Source organism: Triturus cristatus, chromosome 5_2 (genome assembly GCF_964204655.1).
Source record: "Triturus cristatus chromosome 5_2, aTriCri1.1, whole genome shotgun sequence".
Taxonomy (NCBI): Eukaryota; Metazoa; Chordata; class Amphibia; order Caudata; family Salamandridae; genus Triturus; species Triturus cristatus.
This window is the reverse complement of record NC_140588.1, coordinates 44,250,405-44,278,000: the sequence shown is the minus strand read 5'-3', so window position 1 is coordinate 44,278,000 and position 27,596 is coordinate 44,250,405. Positions and strand designations below refer to the sequence as shown.

The following is a 27,596-nucleotide window of genomic DNA, read 5'->3' as shown; positions in this document are numbered from 1 at the left end:
TCTTGTATTTCTGATGAGTTGATGGTGGGCGTTGGTGGCGGCTCTGAAGTTGTTGGATGCTTCTGTAGGTTTGGAGTTCCTCCAGGCCTTTTCGAGGCGGCGGCATGTGTGTCTAGACTCTCGGAGTTCTGTGGTGAACCAGCTGGCTTTCCTGGCATGTGTGTTGTTGTTCTTCTTGATGGGGGCTATGGTGTTGGCGCAGCGGCTGCCATTAAGTAGGGGTCGGGGAGGGCTGGACAGCTGGGAGGTGGGAGCTGGGAGGGAAAACTGGCTTGGGCTGGTCGTGCTGGGAGGAGGGGGCGCAGAGGCAGCAGCGGCGGGGAAAATAAACGGGAGAGAGGTGCACAGAATAAAGAGTAGAGTGAAAAAAAGTGAAAAGGAGGATGGAAAGTGATAGAGAGTGACAGTAAAAGGCTGAAAAACGATGGTGAAAGGAAAGAGATGAAAGGAAAAAACAAGCAGAAAAATGGAGCAAGAGAAAGAGTGAGAGATCCACTGGACCACCAGGGATGAGGTGCAGGTATAGCCTGCGGGTGGAGGATGGCCTCTAACACCAACGCTCGAGAGTGCAGGGGCTCAGGAGGTCCTCACTTGATGGTGGAGCTGCGAGGGTGGGAGAGCAATTTCACTGACAAGTCAGTGGTCTTGCTCGCCTGTCCCCGCAGCGGCCGCAATTAAGTAGGGGTCGGGCAGGGCTGGACAGCTGGGATGCGGGAGCAGAGAGGGGAAGCTGGATTCGGCTGGTCGCGCTGGGGGGGAGGGGCTGCGGGGGCAGCAGCGGCAGTAAAAACAAAACAGTATGCGGGAGGCCTTAGCAGGCACAGCCGTAGGGAGTACAGTGCCCCATTCTGCCTGCCCTTTTAATGGGGGTTCGCCTGCCATGAAAAGGCCAGTGGAAAGTGATTTTGGGGGCCTCTAGGAGGTCTCACGTCCCCCCTGGCCCTCCGCTATGGTGCCCCCCTAAACATCCATGCACCATGTGGCAGGCATCACGTCTTTTTTGATCAAAATTCTTATAAATTATATGATATTTTGTAAAAAATATTTTGAAATTTACATTATAAGTATTGAACCATGATATTTTTGACAGCAATATTTTTGACACAATATTTTTGTGTTCCAATATTTCTGCACACAATATTTCGTCGGTGATCCTTCTGTTGATTTATTGTAACAGATCTGGTTGCAGAGCAGAAGTTGTGGAAATTAAATGCTGATTTATAAAGCCATGAAATTGCAAGCAATGAAGTTAGTCTCCTCACTGAATTTGGAGACTGATTAGTGTACATGCACGGTGGCGCTGGTGGATGGCTTCCGCCACCAGATATGCAACACAGTTAAAAAATGTTTATGTTAATTATGTTGCATCTCATATTGTGTTTCATATATGAATTGGAGATTCAGTTTCAGTTACATTACAATACATGTAGACAGAAATGGTTTAAAAACTTTTATAATTCTATATTTTCTACATTTTATTAAGGAGGTGAATTTCAGCATGTTTGAGTGTACAAACGGGAGTGTTCTCCAAGGCATTGAAATGTTGCTCTCCCATGTTATGGTACCTGCACTTAAATCACAAGAGGTATGTTAAGCATTTTGTTTTCTAATTGTGTTAGCTCATAGATTGTTATTTGTCTTCTCATGAAGGAAATGGCGTGTGATGCTACCTTCAGATTTGAGCAGCTCCTGACACAGGCGAATGGTCCGGCCACTTAACATGAGTGTCCTCAACTCCAAAATATGTGCATAATCACCACCTGCTAGGCAGTACTAAAAAAAAAATCCAGTATTTGTAAAGCGCACAGCTACCGGTAGGTTTCCCGGCGCTGGGGGCCGTTGGGAAGATTAAGCGAGCTATTGCCCAGAGTCACATGGTGCTGGACTGACCTGCCGCCGGGGATTGAACCGTGATCCCCACCATCTGGCGTCAGTCGCCCTGGCCGCTGCGCCACACCTCTGCTGAACCACCTCTGAATGGTAATGCTACAAAGCCACTACCCGTCTGATCAGAGCCATACCATCCGCTTAATCAGTAACATTTGAGCCAAGCACCGAGAATCTGCCAGGCTGCTAGGACGAGAATGGAAGATCCTACAGGGTGAATTTGCAGTGAGAGGAAAGGAGACAAGAAAACCTTTTTGCCAGTCATGTGCAGACCACTCTGCTGCTTTGCACATCTGCATATGGCATGGGCAAACACTCTTTGTTAGCTTCAGGCTCTGAAACTTCTTCATTATGGCTGTACCTCTTAACATAATTCTCTGCTTCAGTGATGTTCTTGTTGGGGTAAAGGCAAAGTGTGACACTCATCCTACCTAAGCTTTCCCCACAGAAGTGTAAGCTTCGGGGAAAATACCTTTTTGTAGCCACGTTATATTATTCATTATATTTGATTTGCAGTAAACATTCTGGTCGTTGGAGAAAGGGAAAAGGCTTTTGAAATAAAAAAGATAGTTAGTTATTAAAATCAAACCAGTAGAATAAAAATAGAAGAAGCAATGCCAAATCAAACCAAGATTAAATACAGCTTCAAGTTCTGGCCTGTTACAGAAATTAGAAACAGCGAACAAATGTGATGTTGTCTGCTCAGCACTAGAATCAGCTGCAGTCTTGGAATCTCACCCTTCCAGTCTTTGTATGAGGAATCGGATGAAAGGTTCATTGAGGTCAGTATTACTGCGCTTGAAAAGGTACCGTGAAAGCCACTTGGACTCTGCTTCCTCGAAATATGTTTAGAATGAGAAATGTTGGCGTCACTAAAAGGGGTGTGGCCTGTGTTATTAAGAGTGTAACTAAAATACGAAAATTAATTTTCTGTGATTCTTATAGTGTGCCACCAACTGGGATTTTGGTTTCTCACTGAGCTTTCTGCTATTGCATCCAGACACATAACGGAACAACTGACATTCACTCAAAATCAGCCATGACTCTTGGCTTTGTCACTGGTGTTTAGCAAATTAAGAAGATAAATGAGTAACAACAATGATTTTTTTTAAATAAATAATATTGAACATGTTTAAATTCAGAAATGATGAGACTGCACACAAAGGGGTCTGTTAGGATGGCGGTCGGAAAATCACTCCGACTGCCATGGTAGCAGGAAAACACTGCCCGCTAGGACCGCGGCATAACCGCCGGTCCAATTAGTATGCTCCGAAGTCTAAATCAGACCACTGCAGTACGATCGTGGCATTTAACATTGCGGTGGTTGCTGCTGCCAGCAGCACCGCCACGATGTCCAAAAAAGCATGTCCAGCATATCCCTGCACTGAGTGGCAGGCACTGCACAGTGCCTGCCACCTGGTACAAGGACATGTAGGGGGTACCATGGGTATCACCCAGTGCACCCACACACCCCCAAACACATTGGGGGCCCATCAGAGACATTCTCTGCATGCCTTTCCATGGCGGTTCCACCACCGCGGAAAGGATGGCTACCGCCGGCATCATAATCAGGCCGACGGAGCCTGGCCATGCACTGGCCCCATTTTAGCGGTCCAGCTCTGCCCACCAGGCAAGCGTGCGGACTGCTACCGGTGGAAAAGTGGGGGGCGGAAAATCTCACCGCCGCGGTTGTCCCCGCCATGCTAATGACATGGCGGGGTTAGGGTCGCGGGTGGTTGACCGCCGCCGGCCCGGCAGATGACCGCCGCCGGCGGTTGCCACCGCCGGCCCAGCGGCGACCATCCAACCGCCATCCTAATAGACCCCTAAGTATTACTCAGGCCTGTGGAATGGTTAGTGGTCTTCAGAGAGTCTCTGTCACTCCTGTTTTGTTCACTCGATGTTAGAGATGTACACCCCTTTTCTCTCCACATCTCCTCTATCTGGATATCTTACACCTTGTAGGACGCTGGCTCTATATATAGTGTACTAAAATGAAGTACACTGTGCAGAATGTCTAGTGGGTACTCAATAGTCGTGCAGAGTTAAAAGCAGATAATTGTAATGCTCTTTTTGTGGTAGTTTGGGGGAGCAGTTAGGCTTATCATAGGGTAGTTGCTAAGCATTTGTTGTCACACACAGAGGCAATGCATGAAAAACACACTCAAGAGTAAATCCGGGACCAATATGTAAAAGAATAAAGTTGTATACTTATATATATTTTTAGAAACCAAGAACTTTGTTAAACAGTTAATAAATGCTTTGTATGTCGATTTTTAACCAAATGCAGTTCAAGACACAAAGGCTTACAGGTTTTAAGCAATAATGGTCAATACCGTCATGCAGATACTGTTGCGGTCAAGGGGAAGAAAAGCATAGGGTCAGTTAGCGGAGTACTGCCAACACATTTACCGTTGCGGTTGATGGAAGCATCACTCCACCACTGATTTTTGGAGGACACGGGTTACCCATAACTCAGGGGAAGTTCTCCTCCAGGGGAGTCCGCGTTTTGGAGGTCCCAGGGCTCAAGCACAGCATGCAGTTTTGGGTTACCTGGACTGGAGGTGCAGGAGGTCGTGGGATGCAGAACTGCTTCTTCACCGGTAGCGTTCAGCTACAGGTGTGATGAGGACAGTCTGTCACGATCGGGGCGGTCTTGCCCAAGTTGCTGCTCTGAAGCAGTCAAAGCCACCAGGAAGCAGGTACATGCTCACAGGAGCAGGGCTGTTTCCAGCATCCGTCACAGAAACTTTGATGATCTCTCAGGTAGGTGGATGCATTGAAGGGGTCAGTTACCGGACTGGTGACCAACTGGCCTTGGCTGCTGAAACTTTTGGTTGACAAGGTGAAACGTGTCTACACAGTCCGTGTCGGTCTTCACCTTGTGGCGATCTTTTTCCGGCTGTGTGCCGGGGATTAGTACCACTAGTCCAAAGGGAAATCCCACGCAATTGGTGAAGGCTGGCAGGGCTCCGGGGTTCTTGGAGGCTGCACAGGTCTCAGGTAGGGATGACAGACCACAGTTGTCGAATCCTTTCACAGTTGGCAGGGTTTGGCGCCGGTTTCTTCTGAAGCAGATCCTGGATCAGCAGAATGTCTTCTTCCTTTATCTTCTTTAGGTCCGTGGAATCTGAAGTCAAGGTTTTGGGGAGCCACCTAAATACTGAATTCAGGTGTGTTGCAAGGGGCGACAGATAATAGCCAATAGGCTACTTACTTGTAGGGTGTCTACACCCTCTAGTGACTATTTTTTGTGGGAAAAGGCACTACCTTACCCCTGATTGGCGGTTTTCTAACCATTGCAAGATGGTGCAATTTCAGGAGAGAGGTTCACCTCGCCTGCCCTGCCTAGGAGTGGTGTAGGCTGTGGGGGGCCTTCTCCTCATCTAACTAATTTTCCTGCCTTCCTTCCAGCCAAACGTGGAGCAGGAAAGGGGCTTGGCCTCCCCCACTATCCTGGAGTTTCCTGGGTTGAATTTCAAAGGTGTCATTGACTTTGAAGCTTCCCACCCAGAGCAGGTGTTGTTTCTGTCCTCTGACAGCACTGGTTCTCACCCCTGAGGTCAGAAACATGTCTGGTGGTGGCATCCTGGTGAAAAACGGCTAGAGACCCTACTAGTGTTTGGTTAGGTTTCAGGGGATCCTCTAAAAGAGTATCCTGTGTGAATTTATTAATACATCAAATACTGGCATCATTGAGGATTTAGTAAAACAAGTTGTTTGGTACCAGACACCTTAGAAATCAGTGAAGCCATCATGAAACTCCTGTTCATGAGTATCGAGCCCATGTACTCTTTATGGCTTCCCTGTTCATTTTCAATATCACAGAATATGTTGGACACTGTAGTAACCTATCTGCTCATTCAGGTAGACCCACACATAGGATATAGTGTACCCTGCCTAATGTAGAAGGCCTGCAGTAGGGGAGGCTTACCTATACCTTATACAGTGTATGGGAGACATGGCACACAGGGCTGTGTGCCATGTTGACTCTTCGGATTTTCCTGCACCAAGACACGCAGCCTGCAATGGCAGAGTGCATAGCCTTGGTGAGGGGTCGCTGGGGTGGTACAATCAGTGTTGCAGCCCCAGAGGACCCTCTTCAGTACCCAAGGGTGCCAGGGGTACCTTTTACTAGGATCCTATAGGAGAGACTAAAGTTGTGTCAATCGTGGTACAGTTTTGGGGAAAGAGATCTAGCACTGGGAACCTGATTAGCAGGGGCCCAGGGCACTTACAGTTTGAAATAACATCAGTTAACAAGTGGGGATTAATCGTGCAAAGAGAGGCACTTTCTTACACACCTTATATCTTTCCTCTTTAGCACCCTCTTCTCACTCTCTCTCCTTATGCACTATTGCTCTGTAAGTACACATACTTTAGACATCTCATGTGGCTTGTGAAAGTTGCTCGAAATTGACTTTTCCCCACCAGATGCTTAGTTCATGTGCTACTTTTCCTCTGTATCCCTCCAGCCACATATTTGGATGCTAATCATATTGTTTATTTTCAGATTTCAGGATTTACGCTAATTCACAGGTTTTTTTTTGCTTTCCTGTATTTTTGGAAGGATTTTATGGGTTTCCAATACTTAATCTAATTTAATCTTTGGAATCCATGCGTTTAAGAGCAGTGATCACACATCAACGTAGGCCTTGACAACTGTAACCTACATTTGCAACAGACCTTCTCAGTTGTTGTCTGTGCTTTCATTGTGGTAGTATCTCCAACTGCATTCTGATATTCACTTTAATTATACACTTGCTTTGTCCAGGTATCTTATATCATCTTCGAATGTTGCTGATTTGTTGCTGCTCTCCTTTTCAGTACCCGTTTATATCCTACTTTTATGGATCTCAATATCAATTTTAATTTCTAATCCAGCTCTGACATGTTTGCCTTGAATACAATGCATGGTCTGAGGTACTTTGACTAATGACCAATGTCATTCTGCCTGTGGTCAAAGGTTTCCTCTGGCAAAGCCTGCGGAAACATGGTAGCTGCCTCATTTCTAAATATAGTTGGGGAAATGTGAGTTTGATGAACTCTTTGCTTTACATAAGTAAAGCCAATGGTGGTGAAGATAGCTTTCACCAATTCATTGCAAGTACTATGCAGATATTGTTTCATGGCTATAACATTTTGACACCTCACAGAATTGCTTTTACTTTTTACCATCAATTGCTTGGGAAATGCGTATTCTCTTTATTCCATTCAAAATGACCTTGTCCACCATATTCAGTTGTCTTTACTGTTATTTGTCTCTCTTCATGCCTTCTGATACACAAGGCCATGCATGCGACAGCTGGGTTCATAGACGCATGCATTAAAAATGCTCATACCCTCTTTTGATCCTATTTCTCAGCACTTCACTATGCATTATGGCTAGCATGTTAAACTAGATGGGCTAACCCACACTGTCCTTGTTTTCATTTTGCTGTAAAACCAAGAACTGGGGAGCAGTGAAGGAAGGTCTGCAGAACTCTCAAGTAAAGGATTTCTTGGACTCGCTGGATACTTTTGTGGCAACCTTGTCTTCTGCCCGACAGAATTTGGAGGGGAAAATTGAGCTGCAGAAGGTGGATGTTGGTGAATTTCTGAATAATTCAAATAACCCTGCAGACTTTATAACAGCAGGTTGGTATTGCTTTTCCTGAATGTTAGCATTTCTTGCATCCACGTATTTAGTTAGCTCCTGCAAATCTAATTGCATGTAGTTGTTTAGATAACGGATGGAAAAGACCAAGACAAGTCAATGCAAACTCAGATCATTTATGTCTTCAACTGAGAGCCTGGGAATTTAAGCGCAACATCACAACATTTATGTAAAAGCAGACTTTTCCGTGATGTGGAGCTATGAGAACACATTGTCTATTTCGAGTCACCAAATAAGATATGGAACCAATGAGAAAATTTAGGTCATGAATTATAAGGACCTTTATAGTTTTTATAGTATTTGACTAAAGGAGAAATTGCTGGTGCTTCCATCACAAAACGCGTATTATTCATGCTATATCATTGAAGGTACCTCAAAAATATGTATTTATTTGAAATTATGTACTGTCTATTTAGAGTGTGGACTTAGCTCTATAGGAGGAGAAAGTGAAAAAACCAAGTCAGAATTATTTAGCTCGAGAACTGTAATGGGGATACAAAAACGCAAGAGCCTGAGGACACACAAACACTCGCACACATAGTGAATACCTGAGTTAACGTTAACAAACAAAATAGGCAAGACTTAAAAAACCCTTGGAATTTACCAGATAAGGTGATTACGCAACATTACCAACAAAACAATTCCCAAACCACCCAAATGTACTACTCATGACCTCACACATGATGTCACTGATGCAGTGGAAATAGGCTGATTCCTTTGCATTGATTTATACAAACAGATTTGTTTCAAAAGATGAGGAGCCAAGAGGATTTGTGTGTGAACACCTTCTATTCACAGTGCATCACATTAGCTTTTTCATTCCATTATAAGAGCTTGCCACTTGTACGGTTATGGTAGCCTCAGCATTGATAGGTGATATCCGTTTTTGTATGATATATGCTTGATTGTTTCGGCAATTGGGGAGTCTCAAAAGCTGCACAAACCGGCTGTAGAGGTCCTACACACAGCACCCCTATGCTTCCCCATCACCACCATGGACAATGCTTGCAGGTTGGTTTAGAATATAGAATCTCTAACTATGAAGAATTTTTTTATGCATTATTGGAGGTGTTTGGGGACATGGAGATGATCATTACTGATTCTGTGAAGTATCTGATGGATACCCCACAAACGTGTGCATACATACTAAATTTTAGGGTAAGCAACTGTCCCAAAAATATGCATGCATGATGGCTTTGTTGTCTGAATGTCCAGCTGTGCAACTACAAAGTGTGAGTGATTTTGCATAGTGTTTAAGGTGACATGAGCTATTGTGAACTTGCCACACTAAAGGAGTGTTATAAGAAAACAAGTTACTGAGGATACAAAGCAGCTGTCCAACCCCCAAGATAATGAAGAATGAGATGTGAGACCCTTTGGTCATTTAGATGTGATCCACCAGTACAAGGAATGAACCATTGAAAGTGGAGAGGGTGATCATTTTGTATCAATATTGTTCAAGGGAACAGAAGCCTATGGGTGGGATCAGCGAACCAATACTTCCCTCGTCCATGTCTTTTATTTCCATCAGAAAGTCTTGTAGAGTTAGATCTTTATAGCGGAATTGATCTCTAATGTAAAAATGTCACCCATTGGGTTTGATTCAGATTCGAATGGAGCAAAATTACGAGCATGGAATTTCACCCGGACGATATACAGTTGGTCGATTTTTCTGCCTGTAATTTTGGCCACAAAAATCACAAGAGGTTTTAATTGTAGAAGCAGCCAAGGCTCAATCCGTTAATTATTTAACAGGGGGAGCATACAATTCTCAACTCTGCTTGAAGAAAGAATCCCTTGCCTTCTCTATTCCCCCACCCTCTTCCATCATGCCTCACCCCACCCCTCCCACAGGCCTGCGCATACATAAACTATCTATTCAGATTACAATTATGACAACCAGACAAAACAGTCGCATTTGGTAATTCGCAGCTTGCCATGATGTCTTCTCTGAAAGGGATATCCCTCAGCAATAGCTTTGATATTTTATGCATCAAACTGTAATATGTTATTTAGTTCACTCTTTACCAACGTGGATCTTTCCAAACACTTTGGTCCGGTGTAGAATCTGATGTATGTTGTACGCTTGCATTTCAGTAAAAAGTTGACCAAGTTCAGATAATGGTGACTAAGGGGAAAATAAAAGTGCCTTGTTGGGGGTCGTGGGGGTGGGAGGGTGGCACTTTTCATGGAATAGAAAGGAGATGCCTGTAAGAGAGAGGGCAGATGAATGTGCTGCTTATCTGTCTTCACACAGACGCACAGTGACCTATACAGACTCCCGTACTGCTGTCCTTCACAGTGCAGTTTCTGCATCACATTATATAACTTTAGGAGTCTGTCAGGGGAACATCCCCAATCTGAGCCATGCTTTTCTGACGCAGAATGAATCAACAAAATACTCCTGCTAATCTAGTGGTTTATTTACAAGCCCTTTGGTCCACCGGTGCATCATTTATTTTGATGCACAGGTGGCACAATGGGCTTGCCCATATTTATAATGCCACGTAAAGTCACTCTGCATGACTTTACATGGCTTTGTAAATTTAGGCCCCATTCATGCATTACTCTGCGTGAAAGGGGCGTTCCTTAGGTGTTACTGTGGGTGTTCTGGCACAACTTCCATGGAACTTGATGCATTCCCAGATTTAGAACATTTTGTAAAACTGGGAGTGCTTCAGAATCCTACGTAGGAATTCGCAAGGAGGAGATCTATTTCTCCTTTTTTCTTCTTTGCAGCACACATAGAGAGAGGAAAATGCCATTAATGATTGTTTTACCTTCCTGCACAAAAACAATAATCCCTGCAGCACAGGCACCCTTGCAAAATGATGCAAGGGTGCCTGCACTGGCGCATGGCAGCCAGTTGTGCACCAGTCCAAGGCAAAGCACAGGGATGCTTCGTATTTATGTTAATACCACATATCCCTGTGCTTTGAGAATGACGCAGCATGGCGCAACTAAATGGCTTGTGGCGCCGTGCTCATAATTTTCTTGTAGATGAGGCCCTTAGTCTGAGTTTGTGGCAGAAGATGAGGATGAGCACGTGCTCTTAGTCACGTCAAATCAGTGAAAACGCAGCTTTATCTAGAAGAGCCCTGGCTTGCAGGCATTGCACCCTCTTTGATCACCAGTGAAAGCTGTACTCATGGCAGTGCTCTCTTTACCAGGCGGTAACAGCGAGGTCATTGAGAAGCTTGAAGGCGCGCTCATGGTTTGGATAAAGCAGATTGAGCAGGTCTTGGTGGAAAGCGAGCAGATGAGGAAAGAAGCTGATGACATCGGTCCCTCGGCAGAGCTCGAGTACTGGAAGTCAAGAATGGCTTCATTTAACAGGTAACTTCACCCGCTTCTAATGAGAAATCCAGGCTTAACACAATAAACGAGTTTGAGTGAATAATTTTTTTCCCCCCATTTTTTCCCATTTATAGTCTTTTGGATGAACTCAAGAGCCCAAAAGTGAAAAAAGTGCTGAGTATTCTTCAAGCTGCAAAGTCCAGGATATTAAAACTTTGGAAAAAGCTGGTAATTATCTTTTTATTGTGGATGAGTTGTGTATTATATTCCATAGAGGACTCGTGTGTAAAGAGTATATGAAGGGTGCTGTTCTCTCGATGAGTACCTGTGCCCATTAACTCATACCCAAAGCCCTGTATTATCAGCTCATGGTTTGTGATCGAAGCCCCATGAGTCGAAAGAAGCTGTCCTGAAGGCTACCTTTGAACGACAAATGTATGCACATTGCAATATTATTTAGTTGGTTCTCTTTGCTCGTGCAAAAGAAAAAAAGCTCTCAACAGTGCTTAATTTGTAAAATAATAAGTGCAGGGGCTCAAATGTGTTTTCCTAGGTGCCTGCTATCGGTGCTGCCTAAGGATGGAGTTGCATATACCAAGACTGCCCAGCCCTGATTCCTCCTTATGCCTCTTTCTTCCTTCATCCTGCCCTTCTTGTCTGCTTATCTTACTCTTGCAAGTTCTTTTTTACCCCTGTGTTGTCACTGTTTTCTTATCTTTTCGTCCTCTCTTGTTTCTCTCATGCTCTGGGTCAAAGCCAGATGATGAAAAATAAGTCCCAGGCTCACAAGAATGAGAGCCAGCGCTGGCACAGATTAGACAACAGTTCTGCACTCTCCATTGTGAAAGATTCGTCAACAGAGCAGAGCTGGGGCAGACCACTCCTTCCCACTCTCCCTCTTTGCCCGACATGGTGTAACGAAGTCTGCAGTGGTTTCAGGAAAGGGCTTTCACTACTCCTAATCTTCAGGGTCCAGAATAGAGCCATGCATGGGAAGAGAAAGAGTCCAAAAAGTGATAATGTCCATTGTGCTCATGTGAGTCTCCTCTCTGACCTCTGTTGGTCTTTTTGAGGTGAGGAATCTTTTGATGTATTTGACACGAGTCTCTGAATCATGTGATGGCGCCATAGGCCGCATGGATTCGTGAATTGGGGTCTACAGTATGTTGTTAAAAAATCAATCATATAGTAGACAAGCATTGGCATAGACCTTATAAGTGTTTAGCCATGCAACAGTTGCATAACTAAATACTTATAAGGTCCCAAAAGCGAGACCTATTGGCTATGCCATGCGGCCACGAAAGTGATCGCGATCACGATCAAACATCAAAGTGGACGTGTGGCCACGAAAGTGAAAGTAATCGCGGTAAAAGCAGCGCGCGCGCCCGCGCACATGCACTGTAGCTCTAGGCTGGCCTGGTAGCACTTATTGGAGCCCTCTCAATAAGTCTCAGCCAGACCAGCGCATGCGCTGGGTCAGGCGAGACCTAAAAAAATCTTAGGGAAGCATGGGCCAAAATATTTGTCAACAAAGCCATGCAAAGTAATGTCTACAAGGCTCAAGTAGTGTGGGAAGAGGAGAAGGAAGGAAACAATGAACTTGTGTTGAATGTCAACCCTCAGGACCGCCGTCGAGGCCAACAGAACCCTAAAGGGGGAGGGACAGGATGTTACACTGCCGGCTCTCACGACCAGGGGGTGCGGTGTCCTTGCACAGGGGGCCCTCTGTGTGTACGAGCTGCTTCCTGTATGTGAATAGCTCTGAACTGAAAGGTTTTAGCAGTGTCCAAGTATGTGAGCACATTATGTACCAAATAAAGCAGTTCTGCATGGCCACTGTCCGAAGCGCTTTATCCAAGGACAGCCAGTATAATATGCAAGAGTTTGCGACCTTCTTCTAACTGCAAGCCACTGTTTATCCATAAATGTATGGTGTCTGTATGAGTTCTCATGGCTGTTTCTGTTGTCTTTGGTATTGTAGGATGGCAGCGTCACAAACGCAGCCAACGAAGCGAAGGACAACGTCAAGTATTTGTACACCCTCGATAAGTTCTTCGGCCCTCTGGGTAAAGCTTCCCCGGTAAGTATTGTCGGTCACAACGTGGCACATTTAAGGGCACACCGTCGCTGGTCCACTGGCACTCAATGATCTTTGTTCCTGTATTTTGCTAATATTTTACAAAGGTACCCAAGCCATGCACAGCACTGACCCTCACCACATCTCTTCCACTTCTAAAAGCTCTATGCCTACAGTGAATGAGTCACAAAGCTTAAGTGAGTCCAGCCACAACACATCTATTCCTAGGGCTCTGCACAGAGTGCCAGGGATTTACTATGTAGTGCCATACTTGTTGAAGAGGCCAGTGCTGTTTTACAACAGCAAAATCAACGTGCGCGTTAGACAGAAATCAGAAGTGATTATTATTAAAGCAAAGCAGAACAGAAAAGTAAACCATAATAGCACAGCTATTAATAGACAAACGGGGAGCAGGAGCACTTACGCCAGATTAACACAAACAAAAATATTAGCATAGCAAGAACAGTTTATGTAGTCTGGTTCGTGAATTGCAGGTAAAGTCAGTGTAAGAGGTGGTTATTCTTTTTCCAATGCTTCTTCCTGCCCTCTTGAATGGATTCAGGTTTGAACAAACATACAGATGTCTCTGTTAAACATGGCAGGACACCACAGATGCTGATTGTCCATCTTCTTACCTGCCACGTTCGGTTAGTTGGTGTCGTGTCGCCCCCTTGCGGTTGTTGGCGTGAGCAGCCTGCGTTTATTTTGTGAATCGAAAACGTTGCAGTGCAGTGTTTTCTTTACTTTCAGGCAACCATGGTGGAGCACATACCCAGCCTAATGAACAATATCCGCATGATCTACAGCACGTCGCAGTACTACAACACGTCCGAGCACATGACCTCTCTCTTTCTCAAAGTCACAAACCAAATGATCAACACCTGCCGAGTGTACCTGAATCAGGGAGTCGCCAAGATCTGGGAGCTTGAGAGGTAATTCTTTTAATTATTATTCTACAGCCTCAGTGACGCTGTGGAGTCTGGGACGTGTGTGAAATGCATGTCTGATAATGGGACCACTGCACAGTATAATGTGTGCGCTACCCTGTGGGACAAACATTGCACTGATAGCCAGGCACCTTCACTTTAGATCTGCACTCTAATCAATACGTATCCGCGGATTCTCAAAGCAATGACAAAAAGTTGTTGCCTTTGGTATTTGGTCACTGGTGTCACCTCGTAGTGCTCTTGCCTTGTCCAGTGGAATACAAGCTGGTCCTTGCATGCATAGTTTGAAGATTCATATGTGGAGGCACTCCTGTATGGGAAACATTGGAGGTCACTGGTGCTACGGCAGGGCTTGATTATGAGTCTGGCGGTCCGTGGACCACCAGACTCATGTTGGCATGGCAGTGGCGGTCCCACCACCGCCACACTGGCAGTCTGACCGCCCCTTTGTGAGTGGGTGGTCCGACCGCCCTAGGACCACCGCCGCCAGGGAACCACTGTTCCCTGACGTTGGTGCGGCACGGCATTTCTGAGGCCGCAATATGCTTGGCAGGACTGTGGCGGTCCCGCTAAGTATATTATGAGTTTCCTCTCCGTTGGCGCCGTCATGGAGGTTTCTACTACATGGACATCGTGGCAGAGACGAAACAAAGGGGGCCCTACAGGCCCCTGTGCCTCCTCCGCATGTGGATGCACACAGGGGGGCATAACATGTGCCCCCCCTGTGTGCATGCACACCAGTTCCTGCATGCATGGGCTTTTAGTCCATGCCGTGCGGAACCTTGTGTGGTGTTCCAAAAGTGGTGCCCTTTTCAAAGGCGCTGCCGCCTTTGAAAGAGGCACCGTTGCGGGACCGACACAATGCCCACCCGCCAGACCATTTTTAAGTTGTAATCTGGTGGGTAGGCGGCGGTGAGTCTCGACGGTGCAGGAGCGTGGCGGTGACGGCCCACCCGCACCGGAAAACGCATAATCAGGCCCAAATGATGCTGGCATCTCATAAAGGGCTATTAGTACAAGTGTTGTTATTTATCACTTTAAATTACCATATGCTGTTTTGATGGTACAGCTTGAAAGCTACAAAATGATGATAATGCCAATTGTACTGCATCCTTGTGACACCCTGTGTCACTCTCTGTAAAATTCTTTACAAAATATCTCGTATTGGTTAAGATATCATAACGTAAATGGCAGATCAGTAAAAGCTTTTTGCGTCATTTGGATCAAGGTCTGTGCTATATCTTTAAACCTTTGAATTCCATCACTCATGACATTTCTTTAAAATGGTACCCAAAGACTAATTAAAGTAGAGATACAATTCACATTACCATTTCATTTGGTTTTAATTTCTTCAGTGTCCACCTGGCTCCTTTTTTCAAATACGCGTTTTAATTGTCCAAATTTGAAGGCTCCTTCTTTTAGTTTCACAAACAGTTAATTTATTAATATAAAGTAATGAGTGTTTAAATGAAAATATTGAATGAAGTGGGAAGGTGTAATTTGATTTCTTCGTTGGTTATATTAGTTGAAAACATTGATTCATCTAACAATTAGAAAGAAAAGCGTTAAAGCACTCTATCTTTTTTCCTGTTTCTTTTGTTTCTTAGTTTGTATATGGATATGCTTCAAAAAGATCCTGTTCCGGAAAATTTGAAAAGTAATTAAAATGTGTATTAAGCTGTTAAAAATATAGAATAACTTTTTAATACAGTGAAAATGCCCTGAAGATTATTTTGGAAAAATAAATAGAAAATACACTGAAGAGTAATATGTGGAACTCACTTCTGCCAAAGCGCACGGATCTTTGAAGATCTGCTAATGTTACTCAGTCTGTTTACTTTCTAATGACTGGGGTTCAGGTTTAGACCTGAGTGGCATTGGGCACTTCTCTGAACTGTGAAGAATTCTCCTCCAGTGGACAATGCCATATTATCCATATGGCAATACTTTTCCACTGATCAAGAGAATTTACTTCAAATGAGACTCAGTATCCCAAAGGAAACCCATGCAATTAAGTAAGGTAAAGAAATTAAGATAAAGAAATAGCTGACGTGTGTGCTGAAAACACAGACACTTGAACCTCTTGGCACCACCCTGTTCCAGAGACAAAGCTTGGAAGAAGGCAAAGTGGCCACTGAAGAAGTTGCCATGCAAATAAAATGCAAGTGACTCTCTCACCCACCCCAGTGATTTTGGGGAGTAGAGTAGGGTTGAGCATGAACCTATGCTCAATTTTTCCAAATGTGCTGTGAAGTTGCCTCTGTCACAAGCCAGCACCTTACCAAGTTGTGTGAATACAGAAATAATAAATGCTGCTTATATTGTGGGAATGTGCAGCTACTGATAATGATTTTTGGCAAGGAGTTTATAAGACAAGTGCTATAATAACTCAGGCTTAAGTTTCACTGTGTTTGGAATGTGTATTTTTTTTTAACTGGCCTCTAGATAGTTCCCTAACTTCGAGATTATTGCAGTTTAATGGCCACAGCTATTTTAGTGGTCACGTTAAATAAAATTAAAAATGGCTAGCTGAATGCTACCATAGTCAATATGTGCAGATAGAGTTGGCATTTACCAGCATTCATTGGCATATGTGTGATCGAAATCATTTCTGTCAACTTTCCATGATTTTGTGTGTGTACAAGTGTGTGGGCAAGGATGAATACCAATTATCAAGATTTCCCATTTATTACACAAAAACGTTTTCCTCTACTTGGAAATAATATTCACATGCATGTTTTTAAGACACTTTGGATTGCTTGCTCTCTTCTGTGTGTTGTTTGCTGTTACTGGCCAGCGAGGGATCCGCTGTATAATAAACAGCCAATTGATTGGGTCGCAGAAAATTCTGAAAGCAACCAGAATGAAATGACACAAAAACCTAGGCCAATGCACAGCAACTGAACTTCATTGCAAATTCAAAGATTACCCGAAATGACTCATATTTTCACGCTTTTTTTATTAGCATGTGATCATCTTAGATATTCTTTTATTTACAGGATGTTGTTCTTTATAACTTACATCAAATATTATCTTATTTCAATTTCAGGAACGAACTATTGAAGCGGATCCAGGAATGTATTAACCTGAACAAGCAATATCAAAAGTCGTTTCACAAAATAAAGGAGAAATTAAAGGAAACTCCAAATGACAGGCAGTTTGAATTCAGGTAAATTCTATTTCTTACTATTCATTTTTGTATCCCTCTATATAAATGTTGTGTTGTAGTGTTCAGTTTAGGGCTGCATTAATATTGTATCCTTCTGAAATCACATTTTGTTTCTACCATTTTCATAAATATTGTCTGTGTTCCACTTATCTTTTAGTGAAAATTACATATTTGGAAAGTTTGATACATTCTCCAGGCGCCTGGAAAAGATAGCAGAAATGAGTAACATTCTGGAAAGTCTTTCTGACTTGCAAAATATTAGGACTGAAGGAATTGACAAACTCAGCATTCGATACCAGACCATCCTAGCAAATACCAAATCCAAAGCATATGATGTGCTAGATCACAGGAAATTGGAGGTATGAAAAACAAAAACTGATTATTTCTCTTGTGCAATATACACTAGAGGAGGCGATGACATCTAATTATACAATTTCATGTGCCTAATTGATTTAAATTGTTCATCAAATATTCATACAGAATATGCTAGTGGGTGAACAAGGACCTTGTGCCTTTACGAGAGATAGCTGAATTGTGTGATGGAGTGGATACATTACAGAATGATAAGACACTTCAAGTGAGAAACACACTGAGGAGTTGGTGGTTTGCAAAGAAAGCAGTACAATTCAGAAATAATTTGAGATGAGTAGCAGTCCTTTCAAATATCCATCTAATCTACATATTTCGAAATTTCCAAGGATTCTTTTTGGATGGATTTCATAAGCAACTGGCCATATCCAGTCACAACAGCTGATTTATAAAAGACCCTGCATTTTGGCGAGTGTTTAGCATGCAATATGTCATTTGGGTGTGCGGATTAGGAATTACTGTATGTGGTGATAATAAAGGTAATCTTCAATTCATTTAGGATTTGTATGAAAACAGCAATTTGGTTCAATATTTTGCCATCTAAATATGAAATATTTTAATTTAAAAAAAGAGTTCCAGAGGGTTGCCTCGACTTCTCAAGTTTAGAGAATTGTATTACTAACGAGGGGACCCACTCACTCGCCTAGCTGTCACAAATCTCTAGCCATACGTGTTACAAGGGTAACCCCAATAGTGTTTTAGGACTCTCATGTAGTTTGACACATTATGCATGGCACGTTGCCGTTGTATTTGATTTGCATTTTGCCTGTTCATGCTTGCAGGGGCATAGTTAGCGCTATTGTCATAGCAGATACAAATATCTTTGTCTGCACCATCACAATTTTGAAACTGCTTCTCCATTCATAGACACGTGCCTATGCCATATCATTCTCCTGTGCATGTTATAAGTAGTCCATGCTTTGCCCTCACCTCTGCATGCATAGGAGAAGGTAGCTGGCCCACGTGATTTGAAGTTCTCTGTGATACTTAGTGCTGTCAAACAGTTCTTCTCAAACTCTATGCAGTTGCCTCAAAACTAATTATGCAGTCAGCTGCTCCTTGCTTACCTCTAAAAGATAAATGGCAGCTTGTTGTATCACAGTTTATTGTGAAATGTTTGACAATTGTATCTTCATCATCTACCCTGCAACTGGCAGTTGCATTCCTCGTGTGATCCCCTTGTTTGCCTTTCCATTTCCAATGTGTCCATGGCTGTGCTGGCCAAGTGATTTGGTGTGTGCTGGTCTGTTCCCCCTTTCATCCCTGGTTGTTGACTGCTTTGTTATATGGTATTCAGTGCCTTGTCAGGGGATTTGAAACACTCACCTCTAAATATCATGTTTGTTCTAATATCTTAAAGTTTGGTCCTAAAAACAGCACTGCTTTACTGCAAATGCAACTTCGTCATTAAACATTTAAGCAGGTCACTCACAATACTTAGAGGGTCAGGGCAATATATTTTTACTCAGAGTGGACTCAACATAAAAACGTTTGAAGAACACTACTGTGTGGAGGGTTTTGTTTCCTAAAACCATGAGAAACACAGCCACAGTGCACCGTGAAACTAGCCATATTTAATCGGTCTTACGGCATTTTCAGTTTACTAATATCGCAAACCTATCACTTTAAATGAGTTTCACCAGCTTATTTTGAATTTTAAGTGGCAACATGATGATTACATTTTTTATTAGGTCTAGGTCTAATCTACTTTTAATTATTTCTCCCTATGCCATTTTCTGAAATTCAATTCACTAAAATCTCTCCCCTTCCCCATCCCTTGTCCCTGCTGGTTTACATCGATGGACTTCTTTCTCTTCACCACCTTGGACATACTGCACATTATAGGAAGGACTAACCATTTTCACCGCCTCACTACTGAGCAGTTTGGTGTGTTTTTGTTGGACAAAGGACACCCCCTTTCCTACTCTTTGTTTTCTTTTTGTTTGTTTTTAAAATTCTTTATACATTCTTTGGAAAGCTTATTGGCCACTTGAGTCTGAGCAAACCACATGTTGGGGAGAGGGCTGCTAACCGGGGCCTGAGCTTGTAGCCAGGACTTTGTGTACTGGCCACCATCGCACCAGGAGGCACCAGGAACAGCCTGAGGGTCATGGACATGCCCTTTCCCAGCGCTTGAAAGCGCATTGTGGGCTCCTGCTGCCTGTGAAGCGCCACTAATTGGGGCCCGTTACTTGTAGCTAGGACTCTGTGTTCCAGCCAACATTGCACCAGGAGGCACCGGCGACAGCCTGAAGGTCAAGGACATGCTCCTTCCCAGTGCTTGAAAGAGTTTCGCGGGCTCCCGCAGCCTGGGAAGTGCCATTAACCGGGACCCATTACCTGTAGCCAAGACTCTGATTACTAGCCACAATCGCACCAGGAGGCAACAGCGACTGCCTGAGGGTCAAGGTTACGCCCCTTTCCAGCACTTGAAAGCATGTCGGCGGCTCCCACTGTGCAGGTGAAGTCCAGGCCAAGGACGGGACCACACTGCGCCCATCAGTGCCAGGAAGAGGCAGGGCAGGGCCACCCCCTCTTGGCCTTGGATTTTCATTGAAGGACTTTATCTCAACCCAGGAACTATATTATTTTATTTGTTCAGCTATCCTGTCGTGCCCTGGGTGAGGGGGAGGAGATGGCCGCAGATCGGCTTGGCTTCTGATTCCCATCTGGCTTGGGGGGCCATTCGTTTTGGTTAGTTGCTCCAATCTGCATCTGCTATAACACTGCTCATCTCAATACCCAGAGGCCAGGATGGGCAACAAAACCTTACAGAGGTAGAAAAGCCCGCACCCTCAGTGCCCTTAATTACCAACACTACTCTTGATTCTTTCTTGGCTAGAACCCTGGGGGTTGTCACCAGGGAAACATATCTAGCTGAGTGAGGGCTCTCCCTGGAGAAGGGTGCCCCCTCAGTGATGCTTATGACCTGGCCTGACACGAATAAAGGTTGTGCCATTACCTCTGAACTGCCCTCTGAACAGCTGGACACCCCAAGGTCAGGGCCACTGAAATCAGAACCAACTAGAAAGGGAAAGGAAAAGAGGCTGGGAAAGCCAACCATAACAGTGATCTCCTTGTTTCTGCACATATCTCCTGCCCAGAGGGTCATGAGGGATCCTATGCTTGTCAGATGAACCTAAGCTGAGCTAGATTTAGCGTGATGCTTACTATGTAACAAATCTGTACAACAAATAGTGTAATGAGACATATGCGATGTGGCCAGACAATTGTAAAATGCACAATCTGGCACATCATAATATCCGCTGCAGGAACATATGTGCAGTGCACTATGAATGTAAGAACCATGACAAAGATTGTTGCTACATGTTGTAGCATAATGTTTCAATTTGCTGGAAAATAAAATGTAAAACTAAAAGATCAATAAAAATATTTTTTTTAAAATAAAAGAGGGATCCTATGTTTGACCAGTTGCTTGATAAGCTGAAAGATCTAATCCAAGTCTGCATCGCCCCTCTAATTCACAAAATCACGAACCTCAAATCTATTGTTTTAGAACTCTCTAAACATGATTTCACTTGTAATATAGGGGCATTGTATGCTTGCACCAACAGTACCTCTGCGTCTTCTGTTTCAATCTTGAAGGAGAACTCAAGGGGTCACTCTGTGGAACCCAATAAGGCTATCTGTCAACCAATGCGGGATGGGGGGCCCATCATTTATATCTCCACCCTCCCGGTCCATGGCAAATCGTTATGTTAATTCAGCCCACTTAATCTCAGATAGTGCTGTGCAAGACAATTTCTGCCCCTCGGTTGCCAACTCTACTTGTCTTAACCTCCCACCAGAATCCTGCCCCTATGTTGTGGTTTTGACCAACGTGCCTTGCTTACCCAAAACCAAATAGGAATCTCATGCAGTGCTCAAAAACAAAGTATGTCATTGGCTCAAGAAAAGCAAGGCCATGGTTTGTGCTGAGTTTGAGGATATCTTATTTGTAAGAAGGGTGGACTGGATTGGACTCTCTTCGAAGGCTGTGCCGGGTGATTGTGTAGTTTCACAGTCCTTGCTGAATGTTTCATTTTTTCCCATGCCCGCCCTTTCATTGGACCTCACCAAGAACAATGGTATAACAGCACTTCTATTGGATTATTTTTATCGTCATTTTGGTGAACCCCAAGTTACTAATAGAGGCCCAATCAATGGGCAAAAGACAAACTCTCCATTTGCATGGAGGAATACAACCAGTAGGGCTCTGGAACCCGAGTACAGAGTCTCTGCACCTTGCTTTTCTACCTTCAACAGGTTTAGCGCCTTATCAGGCATGAAGGGACTGGACTGACTGGGGCAAGAGCAAGGGAAGTTGGACAAGGCTGAACAATAAGGGATTTCTCACCCCCAACAGATGAGGTTGCTTCTCAGGGTTTAATTACTACCTCCCAGCTGATGTTAATTTCCTGAAACAACAGTCCAAACAGGACGATCTGGATTGGTTCTCCCTCATTTCTAAATTTGACATTATAATGTTGCTGTAAACCTGGAACACAGGATAGATTGCTGGGATTGGTTTCAATCCTTCACCATACCTGCAATACGCTTATTGGGAGGGAGGCCCGGGCAGGGGCCTGGTGACCATTGTGCGGACTACAATTTTTTTTTACAACTTTTTCTATTGCATGTACCCATCCAGAGTTGTCCAACCCTATAACTTTTTTGTGGTTCATTTTTACAATGCAGTTGTGGAAATGGGCAGCCAAATAAGTGCGCTTTTAAATGTCATAAGGATACTCAAGCACAGAGTTTAGTGTAAGCTAGGTCGATTTTTGGCGATCGTGGTGGGGGTTTAATTCAAAAATTGGCTTTTGTGACACCACTTCTGATCCCTATTCTGTGAACACCATGGTAGGGCCTGGTAGCGAGGTTGACTGTAGAGGGTGCACCCTCATGGAAAATTTATTGGAATTAAACCTTGGCAACTCGGCGGAAATTGGAAGACTCGAATGCCATATAGCCCAACCTTTATAGCCTGGGATCAAGAAACTACCATAGTCTATGTTTTTTTATCCCGGGAGATGGCCAACTGGGTTGTAACCTGGGGAGTCTTTTCGAGTGGCTTTAGTGATCATAACTCTATAGAAATTACACTGAATCTCCCTTCAGGCCAACAACCTGTCCCATTGAAAGGTATAACTAACCTGACCATTAAGGACAAGGGACTGAGGCTGAGTTGGAAGGGGATAGACATCCCCATTGTCACAGCTAAGGTAGTCACAGCTAATCTGAGCCTGATCATGGATCACCTTCTGGTCGAAAACTGTTTATCCTTACTGACAATCACTTCATTTGAAATGCTTAATAGTAATATCAAGTCTTCCCTCCTAACTACGGCCAGTGTGCAGCTGCAGCTAGCTCAGGGTGGTTAAATAGAGAATGTGGGGCCGCAAACCAAAATCTGAAGGTTACTCTTAATTCCAGTTCTAGAGACCAGGATAACATCATCATTGCTGGACAGCATTATGAATCTGCCACTAAAAAGAGTACGGCGGATATTAAGTAAGAAGCCTGGAATCGCCTTGTAATGGCTTGTCAGGAAAGGAACCCCTAAAATGATGGGCAATAGTTATTGATAAGTAGCACCCCGCAATTAAGGGTGAGGGTTTTTATCCACGGTAAGGAAAACGCTTCTGTAGGTGGTTTCTTGGCCTTGGTCCTGGCAGTTCATGGCATTTTATACATGAAGAACTCGGTCTGACCTAGGCCCCAAACCTGGAGGTGCTTGTCCCCCATCTACTATGGATATCTATTTGGAGCAGCCCAGAGGGCTCCCTTAATCACAAGATCATTGAGGATTGCCTGTCATGTGACTATGGCCTAAGCAAAATCATTTACAAAAAAACATTGAAAGCCATTGAAAGACATGACCTGTTTTCTAATTGGGAATCTATCTCAAAGGGGGAATCCACAAAAGTAAAAGATCTATTTTTAACAAAGGTAGAATCTAACAGGGAAGACAGGGAGATTATGATGCCCAATATGAGAGAAGTGATGGGCTTACAATCAACTGCAGCTGTAAAGTTATATTTGTGATATGTCAACAATGCAAGGGAGAGGGCTTTATTGATGAAATTTCATCTAGGCACATTTAATGTCATTTGGGCTTTTCCCTTGGTCAATTTGTCCCTAAAAACATCATCCTCTGTCCTTGCGATGAATTATTACCCAAACTCTAGGACATTTTATGTTTTCTTGTAAATTTTACGAGGCTCTGAGGAAATCTTTATCATTACCGATATTCAAAACATTATGATGAATTATTTTAATCAAAAGAAAGTATTTTGATTAATTGATTGATGCTGGATCAACCTTTGTAATCTACCTTTTTGTAAATGTACTGAGTAAATGGATTTAATGAGCACGTTGTGAACCGAGTAATTGGCTGAGTGCTGGTAAGCTTTGTGTAATTTAGAATTTTAAAAATGAAAGTGGTTGATGATTATAATTGCAAATAGAGACATTTCAGGTGCATAAATGCTTGTTTTTAAATCTGTGATTGCAATTGGTCACATTCAGATATAATGTTTGTCCTCTGAATCTCCAAAATCTTGCAACCGTTTTTCTTAGTTATTGCAATTACTTTTTCCTTGTTACTATTGTAATTATTTATAAAACATGAAAAATCAGAATTCTTATGAACTTCAAATATTTGATCACTGAATAAAATGTTGCCTATTCCAACTGTACTCATTACTAGCCAGGGTCACCAGGCCTGTTCTTCAAAATGAGAATTCTACCCCTTTATGTCTTGTATTCACATGTTTAAAGTAGATTTTCCAATTTACAAATGCTACTTGTGCAGATTGTGTTTTAGCACTATTTTCGTGCACTCTATTTTTTTTTAATAGAGAAACCCCTTCCTCTTCTTTCCCATTTAATATTAGAATATTCATGACACCTTTTGACTGGAGAAAGGCACGTACCCCTGTGTTTCAAAGTTGTAAATTTGTGTGTTTCCTCAGTGGGATACTGGCCGCAACATGGACATGAATACCCCAAAATGTACTGGTTTTATATTTTTACCTCTGCTTTCTGGTCCGCCCAATTTCCAACATTAATTCACCAGCATTTGTGTAGCACACTTCTGTTATTTGTATCCACAATTGCTGGCAGATATTCCACTATTGTAAGTAGAGCTGACAATTTCAAAATTTCACAAATCCAGATGCTGGGTGTATCACGTAATGCTTTGACAATATTTTCAAACCGGGGCTTATATTTTTTGTCAAATTACATCATTTATGAATGTTCCCAACAGATCTGTTATAAAACGAAATATTAGGTATCTACTGCAAAAAACTGCTTGGCCAAATACCTACTGATCATATGCAATTAACATTGATTCTCTGTGACTATATGATTTCTAATTGAGCTGTCCGAAGCGTCCTGTATTATAAGGAACTGTTTTTTGTTTATTTACAGTTTGACAAAGATTACATTGAATTTAAGAATCAAATAGAAGGTCTTTACCAATCTCTTCAGATGTTTGTTGATTCCTGGTTTGAGAAACCATTAACAGTAAGTAGATATTGATGGTATATAATTAATAATGAAGCATTATTGTTGACTTTTATTGACCAACAAGCACGCCTATTCGAAGGGTCATGAGAAAGACTGACACCTCTATTTGTTGCTTTTGTTGGATCATCTTCACTAATTTAACTTTTCAAATAAGTAACTCACCCCTATGAAAGAGGGGTTTGCAATAATATGCATTCCTTCATATGAAAGAAATATACTGTGTTTCAGAATTACAACATTAAAAAATTAATATCCCGTAGGCGTAGAGGGTTGTTTTCAAATCAGAATGCAGTGCTCTTACAAATTAGCAAATCTCAGACCCTCACAGTGTTAATAATAAGCAAACCATGAATATCAGAGTGACTTCAGTTCTGAAGTCGAAGTAGTTTGTTGATTAGTAGTGTTTGATTGCTTACATTTTCAGTTTTGCAGTAGTCCAATTGCATCACTTTAAATTCATCCAAATTCCAACATGTGATTCACAACTAATGATGTTGCTTTTTCAGGACAAAAGATCGAACAGTAAGAGATAGTTTATCAATGCAATTGTAGATTAGGTATTCTTTTAATGATGTTCCTATCTGTTTCCCTAAACAAATCAAGACCAACAAAATTGTCACCGTGGTTCAAAAACTTGATAACTTGTCATTGTGATCAAGGTATTGTATACTGAAATCGTTTCACAATATGGAGTAAACCCCCTGGGCAAAAAGAAACTTTGATTGACTGACAGTTCTTCTCTGTGTGCGAATATTGTGTTTTGGTGATACTAAGGATGTTCTGTTGCCTCTGGCCATGTGTCACTCACCCTGAACGGGCTCTGTACAGTCCTGTGGTGGTGACTGCCTGGTTGGAACGTGTCCAGTTACGGTCCTGATGTTAAGTCTTATAGTCCAGCTGGATAAACAACAGCTCACCATAAATAAATGAAACCAAGATATCTGTTTAAAAAATTGAAGTGTCTTTGATATTCATTGATTAAACATCAAACATACTTTCCCTCCTGATGGACTTCATTCTGCAAAATATGTGTAGGTAAAAGGCAGCACTTTCAAATTGTATTTTTCATTTAATTTAGCAATCTGTCATTATCTTTAACTTTAATTAATTGTTTGCATGTTTTGGACATGTCACTTATTGTGAATCCTGTTTTACAATAATATTGCTTCCAGGTCAGTTAGCAAGATGAAGACAAAGAAACTGTGATTCACAATTAATCTCTGTTTGGGTAGTTGACAAGCTCTCTGCTTTCCCTTTTTTGACTTTACATTAGAGGTGAACAAATGATCCAGCTTCAAATTACCATTTTTTTAGATATTGACAACTACAAATAAAAAGAATATTGTAAGATGTAATAACTTGAACTGAAATATTAGCTTACAATAATTTTAAATGAGCAAAAGAGTCTCCTGGCATGTTTACATCACCCCTTCACAGCCATTTCCAGAATCTAATATGTAGGACGAGGAAAGGCATGGTAAGAGGATCACCTTGGATGCATTCTGCAAATGGGATAATGAGAGAAGATGATGCTCATATCTGCAGGCACAGGAAACAGAAGCTATATTCAAGACAAATTATAGTAGTTTGGGGTCAAATTTGCTGAATTCACTTTGTGGAAATTACATGAAATGTCGAATTATTTATGCAAATGTATGCGTTAGTATTCGAAATACCAGCATCAACATTTTGCACTACCACTTCCTTGTCATGCCCATTTATTGCTCAAGGATTCAGTTCTCCCAAAATAATATGGCAAAATCAAACATGACGCAAGCAACAGCCAATCGTGTTAAGTTTGTTGTTGTTCTTCCAGTGTTCCTGTGATAGGATTTTTACCCACACTTAGGGGCTGATTACGATGGCGGGCGGATCGCCGTCCCGGCGGTGGCGATCCACCCGCCATCAAAAGGTGAATTTACCCAACGCCATATTATGATGGCTTTGGGAATCACTATTGTTCCACGGCAGTCGGAAAAACTGACCGCCACGGTTCCGCAAGGTGGTCCTTTTCTGCCCGCCTTGCGGAACCCAGAACCAGGCAATCCCGTTGTGATTACAATGGGCCTCTCCGCCTGTCTTTTCACCGCGGATTCTCTGCCGCAAAAAGACAGGCGGAGACTGGCTTTGGGGACCCGTTGCGTGCCCTCTGGGGGGTCAGCTGTGCACTGAGAGGGTACCCATGGTACCCCCCTCCATTTCCATGCACAAGTTGGCAGGCACAGCGCAGTGCCTGCCACGTTGTGCAGGGAAATGCACAACATGGCCATTTTACATTGTGGTGGGTGCTGCAGCCAGCAGCACCCGCTGCAATGTTAAATCGCCAGGTGCGACCGCCGCGGTCGCAGTTGCATCATAATTAGGGTGGCAGGACTGCCTCATGGCAAGCGGGCGGTGCCGTTACCGCTAGGGTCAGCGCACCATCCTGATGATCCCCAAAATCTCAGTTATGGGATGTTGCATAATAGCATAATCTTAGACATTTCGCATAAGGATTGTAATTTGAAATGTCAGAAATTAGACAAGATTATGCCCAATTAATGCAACTTTTCCCAGACCTCTCTTACAGTCACAAACCTGTAAGCATTCATAGATGTTGGCCTTGAGGATAACAAATTCCTTCTGCAAATCTATAAAGGAACATACAATCTTGTAATG

General features: G+C 43.0%; 1 protein-coding gene across 1 annotated transcript in view; it reads left to right on the top strand.

The window, feature by feature from the left end:
* Positions 1-27,596, top strand: part of LOC146822633 (dynein axonemal heavy chain 5-like) — a 971,002-nt gene that overhangs the window by 119,781 nt on the left and 823,625 nt on the right. The window contains exons 7-15 of the mRNA XM_085606815.1: positions 1,484-1,585; positions 7,338-7,524; positions 10,714-10,879; positions 10,975-11,068; positions 12,822-12,920; positions 13,668-13,849; positions 16,914-17,033; positions 17,191-17,392; positions 24,840-24,935. Of these exons, the coding sequence (XP_085462941.1) occupies positions 1,484-1,585; positions 7,338-7,524; positions 10,714-10,879; positions 10,975-11,068; positions 12,822-12,920; positions 13,668-13,849; positions 16,914-17,033; positions 17,191-17,392; positions 24,840-24,935 (1,248 nt within the window). The remainder of the gene's footprint in view (positions 1-1,483; positions 1,586-7,337; positions 7,525-10,713; positions 10,880-10,974; positions 11,069-12,821; positions 12,921-13,667; positions 13,850-16,913; positions 17,034-17,190; positions 17,393-24,839; positions 24,936-27,596) is intronic.